Here is an 11,566-nt window from a genome sequence, read left to right on the forward strand (position 1 = left end):
GGCGCGGGGGGCGGCCTCCCCCCCGCCTCCCTCCCCCGCTGCTTCCCTCCCAGCAAACCCCTCTCGCCGCCGCGGCCCCAGGCCCGGGGCGCCAGCTGCCAGGCGGGGCGTGCGCGTCGGGGGGAGGGGGCGGCCGGGAGCCGGCGCTGGGCCGGGGGAGGGGCGGAGGGGAGGAAGGGAGGGTGGCGCGGCCCCGGGGAGCGGGAACCGGGAGGGAGGGGGCGCCGGGCCGCGGCCGGGCCGCGCGCGCGTCCTCTTCTGCCCCATCCTCGGGTCCCCCCCACCCCCGCGGCCCCGCCCCCGGCCCGAGGGCAGCGCTAGGACACAGCCTGGGAGGTGGCCTGGGGGTGGCGGGCGGGCGGGGGGGTTGGCGGGGAGGGACGTCCCGCCCTCGGGGAAGCCCGGAGAGGGGGCGGCGCGCGGAGGAGGACCGGCGGGAGGGCGTGTGGGCCCAGAGGAAAAGACCCGAAGACCGGGAAGATGGAGGAGGTCGCGGCGGCCGAGGGGGCGGGGGCCCCTCGCCTGCCTCCCGCGGGGTCACCTTGGCCAGGCCCCCCGCGGCCCGGGGCGGCGGGGAGGGCGGCGGCAGTGCCTCTCCGCGGGCCCTGATTTCTCCGCCCAGCCCAGTTCCAGGAACGCGCGGGCAGCGCCGGGCGGGCAGAGGCCCGGGCTCCGGATTCGGGGCGGCGCAAGCGAGGGTTCGAAGCTGGTCTCAGCCCCTCCTTCCCGTCCGACGTCGGGCTGCTGGCCCTCGCCTGGTCCTCGGCCTCAGTTTCCCTCTCGGTGGAATAGGGAGGAGTCCCCACCGCGGTCTTGGTGCCAGCAGTTGGGGACAACCTGCATGATCAGCGCGAGCGCCTGCGAGGGTCGTGGATCGCGCCTGGCCCCAGTGCCCAGCGCGATGCGGGCAGTTAGGAAGTGCAAGGAGTGAGAAATCGGCTGCAGCCGGCTACGTTGATTTCTACCTCCTGAGACTGAATCCCAGACTCGAATTCTTTAAGTGTGTTTTGTTTGGGTCAACCCGGAGACCCCGCCCAATTATCTTCTTGCTGTCTGGTGGCAAATCTTGGTTCAAAAACAAACCCTCCTGGTGTTGACCAACGCTGCCAGTTGGCCGTGAGGAATCCGGGAGAGGAAAACCATCCACTCTAAGCGAGGCATCTTGACTCTGGGTGTAATTTTGCCTTCATTCGTGCGGTTGGTGCCCGGCTAGAACCTGAGAGGAGCAGGTCTTCATCACTCAGCGTCCTCCGTGCCTGGCACCATGCTCCCGCACATAGTAGGTGCTCAGGATATGTTTCTCGGATGGACGCAGAGCAGGGGCTCATTGCATCTTAAGTGGTCACGTAGGTATAGTAGGGCTCACGGCTGGTGGGTGAATGGGCACATAATTGGTGCTGTGAGCTGTTATGTGGGCAGGTAGTAAATGCTCATTACATTTCCAGAAAACGGATACATAATAGGTTGCATAAATGTACAAGTAATAGGTACTCATGACCGTTGCATGAACAGACAGGAGGCCGTTGGGTGATCCATGAAAGGCCAGTAGGCCCGCACCATTTGGAGGTGACCTCCCCTGTCCCACCCCACCCCCGTTTCCCAGTGTGAATAATGTGGAGTGAGGCCGGGTTAAACATTAGCCGGCAGATGGTCCCGAGGGAAGGCCAGCTTCGGGAACTAGCACCTCCTAGGAGGGGGCTGTTAAGGGCCAACGCTCTGGGTTCTGGGTCGGCTGACCAGCCAGTGCGTGGGGAGGGGCAGGGGCCGAGGGCCGCAGAGCGCCCCCTTCCGGCCTCCCGGATTCGGCCCTCAGGGGGGCCCTGGAGTGTAGGGCCTCACTTCTTCCCAGTTGGCCCTGCAGGCTCCAGCTGTGAGGGAGTGCAGGTGTAGGGTAAAAGGTACACAAGGGGCTAGTTTTATATCTGTTAAAAGTGCTTATGGAAAAAAAAATAAATAAATAAAAAAAAAATAAAAAAAAAAAATAAAAAATAAAAAAAAAAAGTGCTTATGGAAGGCTTATAGGATGCCAGCGACAGCAGGGACAGATAGTGAACAATCCCAGCCATCCTTGCCCTCCTGGGTCTCACAGTTCAGCTTCTAGTGATTCAAGTGAAATTCACAGGTCTCCACACTATGAGGGGACCTGACCACAAGAAACCTTAACCCGTGAGGACCTTTCTCATTTGTTTTTCTGCTCCCCTGTGTTTTCATGGACAAGCTCGTTGCTCCCAGTGAGAACTCTGACTTGGAATTCCCACATTTGGATGGTAAAAAATAATATCTCCTTTCTGAGGTTGTTGTGGAGATTAAATGAGGTATATTCTCAATATACATTAGCAATCACTACTAGGAATCAAGAGGCTTCCCAGATGGCATTAGTGGTAAAGGACTTGCCTACCAATGCAGGAGACATAAGAGACACAGGTTTGATCCCTGGGTGGGGAAGATCCGCGGGAGGGGAGGGTGAGGGTACAGCAACCCACTCCAGTACTCTTGCCTGGAGAATCCCATGGACAGAGCCTGGCAGGCTACAGTCTATAGGTTCACAGAAGTCAGACACAACTGAAGCAACTTGGCACATATGTATACCCACAGCAGGTATCATTAAGCCTGACCCACTGCTTTTCAATTCCAGGACCCAGTTGGTGTCCCCTTAGCTGCAAACAAACCCCTAAATTTGGCACCTGCAAACCCAACAAGAATGAGGAACTCTATATAAAATTTTGGTGGAGTCGACCCAACCAGAAACCCCCAATTCTCAGCCAGACCAGTTTTTTCTCTGAATGAGATGCTTTACTTTCATTATATTCACAATAGCCCTGAGGGTGGGTCCTATGATTATTCCCATTTTGCAGAGAAAGGAACTGAGGCAGAGATTAACATGGCCAAGGTCTTACAGAAGGAGACATAGACCAAGTTGTGGTCTCAATCAATCTGAGTCCAAAGCATTTGTTATAATTGCGGCCTCCCTGGGGCATCAGCTAAGTGATGAGATGGAGTATGGGACATTTCAGAGGGCCAGTCTCAGAGAGGGTTTTTCATGGTATCCTTTTCTGGGAGGCAGCACCTGTTATAGCAGTTAGGCCAAGCATGGCTTCCTCCTTCTAAGTGAAAGGTGGGTGAACAGGGATGTCACCCTAGTATGACACTAGATCTCCTCCCTTCAGGAGCCCTTATTCTGAGTACCCATCCTTTGCCACCTGCTCCCCTCCCGTGTGTTACATACTGTCTCTTCTATTAGAGCATAAATTCCCTGAGAAGTAGGACAGGGGACAGTATCTGCTTTATCACCCCCTCTACAGGGTCCTGCCCAGGGCCTAGCATCATCATAAATATTGTTATTAGAGACTGAAGGTTTGTGTCCTCCTCTGTATTCATATGTTGAAGCTCTACCCCCACCCCTGATCTGATAATATTTGCACATGGGGCCCTTAGGAGGTAATTAGGTTTAAATAAGTTCATGCAGTCCCCATGATGTGATCGGTGGCCTTATAAGAAGAGGAAGAAAGTTAGAGCTCTCTCTTTCCCTCCCTTTCTTCCTTTCATGTGAGGACACAGCAAGAAGGTGGCCGTCTGCAAGCAAGGATGCGAGCTCTCACCAGGAACTGAGTCTGTGAGCACTTTGATCTTGGACTTCCAGCCTTCAGAAGTGTGAGAAATAATGGTTAGTTAAGCCACCCAGCCTGTGTATTTTGTTATAGCCACTGGAGCTAAGATAATTGCTAATATATTTGGGAGCTGAATATTGTCCCTTAATCCTTCATCAATGAATTTTTTTTTTTGCCATGCCGCGTGGCTTGCAGGATCTTAGTTCCCCAACCAGGAATCAAACCAAGCCCCGCCCTCCCCCTATCCCGGGTAGTGAAAGCACCAAGTCCTAACTGCTGGACCACCGGGGAATTCCCAATAAACATTTATTGAACATCTCCTAGGTTCCCATCCATTCAAACAGATGCCTATTAAACTGTTATCACGTGTTCATTCAACAACATTTATTGAGGGTCTGCTGCGTGCTGGGCTAGCAAACTCATCCAGGTTTCCAAGGGGATCACTCAGTCTAGGGTGGGCTCCTTACCTGTCAGTACCCAGAGGGGACATGGCTCGCTCATTCACACACATGTACCTGCCCACTTAGTACATGGCTCCTCGGTTAACACATGATGAGTTTCAGTCCAGCAGAAACTCAGCTGTATAAATACAGTTCTTCTCTTTCCAGAGCCTTTAATCTATTCAAGGGGCTGGAATTGAATAATACAAGACAACATGTGAGCCTGAAGACTTGTTTCAGATGTAGGAGAGGTAATAGGAACCAGGATAGATGAATGGTATCTATCAAACCCCAAACTCTAGCCCTTAACCTCAGCCAAGTCATCAACTCTCTCTTACTTTCCCTGTTTGGGAAACGGTGATCCTCATGCCTGCTATGGGGCTATATGAGGCTCTACTAAGAGCAAACACAAAGGGCTGGAAGGGAGAAACAGCACCGCAAATGGTAGCTGTGCTGTTATTATTAATGAAGCCTGCAATCCACTGTGAGTGGGGCCCAGGCACAAGGATGGAGCCATGGCAAGAGTGAGATCAGGGTGACTTATTAACCTTGAGCAGGCAGCCTGGAGAGCTCTCTCCCCGTTGGCGCTGGCTTGCCATGGCTGCAAGGCTGGGGCTGACTATGGGTGGGGTGTTTATTCTGGGAATCAGCCCTGACTGTTCCTCACTCTCAGCTCCAAAGAAGGGCTTTGAGTCAGAACTGAGGGCCCTGCTGGGCCCAGCATGTATGACCCAGCCCACCTGCCAGCAGGGCCCCTGGCTGAGAACGCCTGGGAGGCACAGCCCCCAGGGCCAGCAGGGTCTTTTGGGTTTGAGACACACTCTCCCACTGGAGACACACCTGACCCCTAGAGGGCCTGAAGCACTCAGCTTTTGGAGTTTTGGAGGCTGAGCTCTAGACGCCAGCCTGGAGTGAGGCTCCTGGGCAGGGAGGGACAGAAACTGGAGGTGGGGGTGTCCATGTTGGCTTTTCCACCCCTAGAAGTGCCCCCAGCTCCTTTATCAGGGCTTCATGGACATACACCTGTTCAGTCGCACAAGCCTGACACTTATCAGGGCTCATCCACCATCAAGGGTGATTTTGGGCTTCCCTGCATTGCAGGAGACTCCGGGTTCAATCCCTGGGTGGGGAAGATCCCCTGGAGGAGGAAATGGCAACCTGCTCCAGTATTCTTGCCTGGAAAATCCTAAGGACAGAAGAACCTTGCAGGCTACAGTCCCTGGGGTCGCAAGAGTCGGACACGACTTGGCGACTAAACCACCACCATACTTCACCGAATGTTCTGCCTTCACCATCTTGGGATTATTAATAATTTTGAACCGACCCAGTGCGTTTTCATTTTTTCAGTGGATCCGGTCCATTGTGCAGCCTGTCCTGCCCCGTGCTTTGTCTCCCCCCCCCGCCCCCCCCCCAGTCTGGGGCTTCTCCAAGTGAAGGAGATTTTCAGATCCACCCCTTAGCCACGCCCAGCCAGCCAGGAGTGCCTTAAGTAAGCCCATTTCTTGAAAGGGGTGGGGGTGAGCACCTGCCACTTCAGCCTAACGGTACCAACCTTTCCGGAAAAAAGCCCAAGGCGTGGGGCTGTGTTGGTGGTGGGTAAGTCACTCAACTTTCTGATCTTCTGATTATTGAGACAATGTTTTATTTAGCTGAGTTGGACTATTGGGAGGATTAAAGAGGTAGTTCATACAACACACAGCGCTTGGTGGAGTAAGCGCTTAATCCATTAGAACTATTATCAATATCGTTTTTAAAAAGGAGGATTCTTACAGGCACTAACTTGGAGAGAGGGAGGGAAGGGTCAACCCCATCCCTACGGACCTGCCCCCAGGAAGGAGGAGCCGCCCCTCCCCCGACCCCGCCCCGCTGTCTTCCGAGGGAGGAGACCCCACCGTGGTAGGGACGAGGGGGCGGAGGAGCGGGAGCGACACATTTTTGAGTCGTGACCAAGTGGAAACTCCCTCCCAGAGGCGGAAGCCGGGGGCGCCCCACTGGGGCCGGAGCCTCCGCCGAGGCGGGATCCGCGGCCTGGGGGCGGGGCGGGGCGCCGCGGGTAGAGGTGGGGGGACCCGGGACCCGCCCCTCGCCTCATGAATATGAATGAAACCGGCAGGGGAGAGCGGAAGTGCGAGGCAGCCCCGCCCCCGCTGGCCCCGCCTTCGCCGCGGGCCCGCGGTCGGAGGGGCGTGGCATTGCCGCAGACGCCCCGCCCTCCCGCCCCGCGCGCGGGGCCTCCTTCCGGCCGGCGCGCCCCGGACGTGACCTCGCGCGGGCGCGCGCCGGAGCCGCCCTGGGGGAGGTACCCGCGCCCCTCGCGCAGGTAGGGCCACCCTTTGTCTCCGGCGCCGGCACCCAGGGCCCGGGTTTCCGCCACCCGCCCGTCCCGAGGCCCCAGTGCTCGCTGCTCCTCTAGCTCCGACCCGGCCTGGCGGCCCCCAGGGCGCTATCTGCCCCCTGAGTCAGGCTCGCAGGGGCGCCCGCAACCCGGGAGGCGCGACAGGAACCCATTCACTCCAGCGCGGGCTCCCTGGGTGCAGCAGGCTGCAAAAGCCCTGCACCTCACGGGGCTTGTGCTCCAGAGCGAGAGAGGCCGGCGGGTGCATCAGTAGAAAGTCCAGTGTGTCGGATGAGTGTCAGGGTGAGAACAAAAGCACGGGATGGCCACCACCCAGGCCGCTGGGGGGCCCTGGAGAAGGTGACTATTGAGCCAAGACCGGAGGAAGCGAGGAAACAGGCCGGTGCCTGGGGGTGTCTGGGGCAGCCGGGCATTGAGGCTGGTGTGGCTGGAATGGAGACAGGCAGAAGGATGGAATCATGATAATAATGGCTCAGTGTTGAGCAGGTGCCCTGCAAAGTGCTAGGTGCTCTATGCATATTATTTTTTTAAGCCTCAGGACAGCTCGGACCTGGGCGCTAACATTATCTGAGAGGAAATCAGTCTCAGGCAGGCTAAATAACTTGCCCAAGGTCACACAGCATTGGAGCCCAAGGAGACTGGCGTCATTGCCTGAAACACCCAGGAGACCCAGAATAGGGTGACCTTGACCGAGTCAAGTTCTTGTGCTGCACCTCAGTTTCCTCCCAAAGTGCTGGAGGGAGAGGGTGTGACTGACCCCCTGAAGGGAAGGATGGGCAGGCAGGGCCCTTTAGCTGACAATCTTCCCCAAAACCAGCCTGCGGTAATTCATACCCATCCCTGAAATCTACACTGAACGAGAATGTAGCAGGAGTCTTCAAGGATGTATGCCTACCCAGGAGAGGCTTTTATTGCCTGGGAGGCACTTGTCACCCCTCCAGGCTCTGGAGCAGCTACAAGTGGGCTTGGGGAGGGAGGACAGAAGGCCCAGAGGCCCGAAGAGGCTACTTCTGGGGGGGAGGGGGTGGGAAGAGCCCCATGGTGCCTGCAACCAGCAAGTGCAGAACAAGCAGAATCCCCCAAACATCCCTCGAGCCTGGAGAGGTACACACACACACACACACACACACACACACACACACACACACACACACACACTGTCCCTTCACACACACACACACACACACACACACACACACACTGTCCCTTCACACACACACACACACACACACACGAAACGAAACCCACCCATGTCTACACCTGCAGTGCGTTCTTTGACCGCTGCTCAGACCAGAGGGAAAGGACCTCAGTGCTTCCTATCTGGGCTTGGCTGGCCATGCTGACCGCTCTCTGCTGTGGGAAAGGGCAATCTCCTGTGAAGATTTGCTTATGCCTCTGATCCTGAGAGTTTCTAAGGTGAGGGTGGTGAGTCTTCAGCAATTTGCTCCTTCTCTAGCCTGGCACAACTTCAGCCTTGGCCTCTGGGCCATGGTGTGAAATGTGGCGCTGGGAGGGTCAGGCATGTGCCCCATTCCTCTGTGTTGGAACACAGTCCTGGTGGTACAGGACCACAGCGGAGCTTACCATCAGGCCCATTTGGTAGATGCTCAGAGAGGTTAAGTGGTTGGCCTGAGAGTGCAGAGGGGACTTCTCTGGTGGTCTAGGGGCCAAGACTCCTGGCTCCCAATCCAGGGCCCCAGGTTTGATCCCCAGTCAGGGAACTCGATGCCACATGCTGCAACGAAGAGTTCAGATGCCACAACCAAAGATCTCACGTGCTGCAATGAAGATTGAAGATCCCGTGTGCCACAACTAAGACCCAGTGTAGCCAAATAATTTTTTTTTTTTTAAGGGCCAGAAGTGGGATCCTAGTCCAAATCATTTGACTCCAGAGCCCTGCCCCTCAGGGAGCTGATTCACCCTGTAGAGGAGATATATTTCCTGTTTGGCCTGGAGACACCCCCCCACCCCCACTGCCCCCCCACACGCACACATACTCTGTGGGGTTGTAGGGGTGGCGGAGGGAACAATGACCAAAGGGGATGGAGACACTTTCTGCTCTTCTTTCTTAGCCACACAGTCTCCAGGCCTTTGCATCTGTGTCAGGTAGGTCAGTCCCTTCTCAGGGTGGGACTGCCGCAGGTGGGGCTAGAGGCACCTTGGGGGCACCTGGCAGGCAGGGGGCTTCCCCAGGAGAACGACTCTCATCCTAGCTGGGCTCCTGGGACCTTCCGTCTGGCTTAGAACTGAGGGGGCGGCTGGAGCTCTGGCCACCGACCAGGTGGGCTGAGAGTGTGGGAGTGTCTGGGTGGAGGGGGAGGTATGAGGCAGCACATTTGAGTGCTGTGAGTCACGGGGATGAACGTAGAGAGAATGCCCGAATGAGCTGAGAGCTGGTCCCCTCAGATCAGCCTCCCTGTGTTGTCGCCTACTGAGCTGGAGAGCTTCTGAGCCTTACAACCCTGGTGCTTCTCAAACTGAGAGACTTACTGAGGGCGGGGCCCAGGGATACACATTTCTAACAAGCTCCCAAGCAGTTAAGATGCATGTGGTCCTCTGACTAAACCTGGAAAACCACTGTCCTGGACCTCCCAGCCAGGCAGCCATGAGAAACCCCTTCTGGAGCCTTCTAGCAGATCCGGAGCCTGGTGTGTGTGTAAATGTTTTCCACGACTGGATTTAAGTGCATTCCACTCTCCGTTGGGGTGCTGTCATCAGCTGAGCTTCTCCCCTGTTTAAAATAAATGATGGCATCTCAAGTGATAGCTCTGCCTCGATCCTTCCCCAGCCAAGTTTCCCCCAAAGAGCAGGCTGCCCCATCACCCACTCACCACTGAGCTGTCCTGAGCCTTCCCCCTGGGCAGACCTCCTCCCAGCTGTCCTTCCCGAAGCCCCCCGGGGTCTGCACCACCTGCCTGCCTGTGGCCCCCTAAAACTGGGTATTCCCTAGGATTCCCTCCTTGGTCCTTTTCTGTTTGATGCCTTTCCTCAGTTGAAGAGGCAAAAGTGAGGTGGAGGGATTTCCCTTGTTGTTCAGTGGCTAAGACCCCAGTTAAAGGGGCCCGGGTTCAATCCCTGGTTGGGGAACTAGGTCCCACATGCTGTGACTGAAAGATCCTGTTTGCCATAAGGAAGATCTCTTGTGCTGCAAGTAAGACCCAGTGCAGCCAAATAAATAAATGGATTTTTCTTAAAGTGAGAGAGGAACCCCATCTCTATTCAGGAGAGTCCCCCCAACGCTACCCAGCTTCTGAGGTGCATCAACCTGACATTCTTAGGGGTAAGCTTGATATCTCCCTTCCACTAACCCCGTGGAGCTCTTCAATACAGGCTCTGGCTTGAACGGAGTCTGGCCACACCTGTCATCCCGAGAGGGATCCACCCACTGTGGGTGCCTCGATGCTCCTTCCAAGTTGTACCCCTGACAGAGGAAAGAGTGCCCATCCCAGTAACCAGGCTTCCCTGCTGGAAACTTCTGACTTCTTTCTGCTTTCCCTGGTAAAAGGCATAGTACCATCTCACCGTCCAGACCCCTGAGCACACACACACCCCCACCCACCGCATGGGTGTCTGTCCTGGTGTCCCAGGCTGAGGGTCTCTTTGTGTTAATACCTTTTCTTTTATTCCGCGCCCCCCCGTCACACATCTCTTGGGTCCCTCCATCTGGCCACTGCAGTTAGGGGCCTTTGAACTTCGCGGTGGCCCCCACACTTTCTGAGAGCTTGACTCAGCTCAAGGGTGTCAGCTGAACTGGACTACCTGGAGGCTGCCTGGCTTTTCCTCATCTGTGTCAGGGGCCACGTGGCACTGAGTCAGGACCCCTGCCGGGGGTCGGGGTCTTCATTCAGATCCTGGCTTTGCCTTTCCAGCCTTTAACCTGCACAGACTCCTTGAGCCCCCCAAATTCCCATGTCCTTGTCTATAACAGCAAAGCAGGTATTAACAACAACAGTCATCTCACAAGGCACTTGTGAGGATTGATGATATGTGACCTCCTCTCTAGAATTCCTTGGCACATTAAATTTAAACACTTTTTCGTGCATCCAATCCTTAAAAGCATGCTGTCAGAGACTTCGTTGCTGGGCCAGTGGTTAACAGTCCACCTGCCAATGCAGGGGACTCAGGTTCGATCCTTGGTCTGGGACGGTCCCACGTGCCGCGGGGCAACTAAGCCCATGCGCCGCAACTGCCGAGCCCCGAGTGCAGCTGGGATCCGTGCTCCACAACGAGCGAGGCCGCCGCGAGACGCCCGCACATGGCAGCGAGAGAGTAGCCAAGCCTCTGCTGCAGCAAAGCCCCATGCAGCCAAAAATAAAAATAATGAATCTTTTTTAAAAATGGTGTCAGGTAGAAAGTCACTGTCAGGCCCAATTTGTAGATGGTGAGGGAGGCTCAGAAGCCAAGAAGTTGGGCACACAGCTATACAGCCGCAGAGGTGGGATTCAGTGGAAACCAGTTCACCGCAGAGCCTGAGCTTCTAACCACCAATCCCCACTCTGGGTTCTCTTTCTTCACTTTCTGTTCATTCATTCACCCATTGGGCAGTAATTTATGGTGTGCCTACTATCCAGGGCTGTGGCGTGAAGGAACAGGTGAAACCCCTCTCTGTGAAAGTGCAGAGAGGAAGGCCTCAGTTCCTACAGGAACTCCTGGAGGTGATTGCCCAGGTTCCTCTTCCACACTGTCCTCCTTGGAGGCGCAGACCAGGATGCCCATCTCTCCTCTCCTCTCCACTGCTCCTCATACCTGAAGGTCTGCAGGCGTTGGACTGGATTAGGGTTTGACCCTTGTGAAGGAGGAGGTGGATCACAGCAGGACCTGTCGCAGAGCTTGGAAACACTGGAATCCTCAGGGAGTGGGACAGTGCAGTCGTGAAAGGAATGGGGGTGCAGCTCGGTACCCCAGTGGGGTACCACTTCACCCAGCAGATGGCGGTCACAAAAAAGGAGGGACAACAACAAGTGTTGAGGGGGAGAGGGAGGAACTGGAACGTTCTACCACTGCTAGTGGGCATGTTGGGCATATCAGGTGGTGCACCCACTGGCAGTTCCTCAGGACAGAGTCACCATTTGACCTGGTGACTTCACTCCGAGGTGTGCACCCTAGAGAAAACACATGTCCACAAAGAGCCTGTACACAGATGTGTACTGTGCTGTGAACAC

General features: G+C 55.9%; 1 protein-coding gene across 1 annotated transcript; it reads right to left on the reverse strand.

Annotated features, from left to right (window-relative positions):
- Positions 1 to 317: 317 nt before the first annotated feature.
- LOC122432911 (basic salivary proline-rich protein 2-like) lies at positions 318 to 11,120 on the reverse strand. Its single transcript, XM_043455211.1, has 3 exons — positions 11,046 to 11,120; positions 5,941 to 6,473; positions 318 to 837 (listed from the first exon to the last, which is right to left on the reverse strand). Exons 1-3 carry the CDS (start codon positions 11,118 to 11,120, stop codon positions 318 to 320), a joined length of 1,128 nt encoding a protein of 375 aa, XP_043311146.1.
- Positions 11,121 to 11,566: the final 446 nt, after the last annotated feature.

The sequence above is a fragment of the Cervus canadensis genome, chromosome 32 (genome assembly GCF_019320065.1).
Source record: "Cervus canadensis isolate Bull #8, Minnesota chromosome 32, ASM1932006v1, whole genome shotgun sequence".
NCBI classification, from domain to species: Eukaryota; Metazoa; Chordata; class Mammalia; order Artiodactyla; family Cervidae; genus Cervus; species Cervus canadensis.

What these genes read in the sequence shown, in the direction of transcription:
- LOC122432911 (XM_043455211.1), bottom strand. Translation starts at nt 11,120, where the DNA reads ATGGGCATCCTGGTCTGCGCCTCCAAGGAGGACAGTGTGGAAGAGGAA. An exon ending in AATCACCTCCAGGAGTTCCT is followed by an intron (nt 6,474 to 11,045) that starts GTAGGAACTGAG and finishes GGGGGCCGCCAG; the next exon opens with GCCGGGTCGGAGCTAGAGGA. An exon ending in GCCCCCTCGTCCCTACCACG is followed by an intron (nt 838 to 5,940) that starts GTGGGGTCTCCT and finishes CTGATCATGCAG; the next exon opens with GTTGTCCCCAACTGCTGGCA.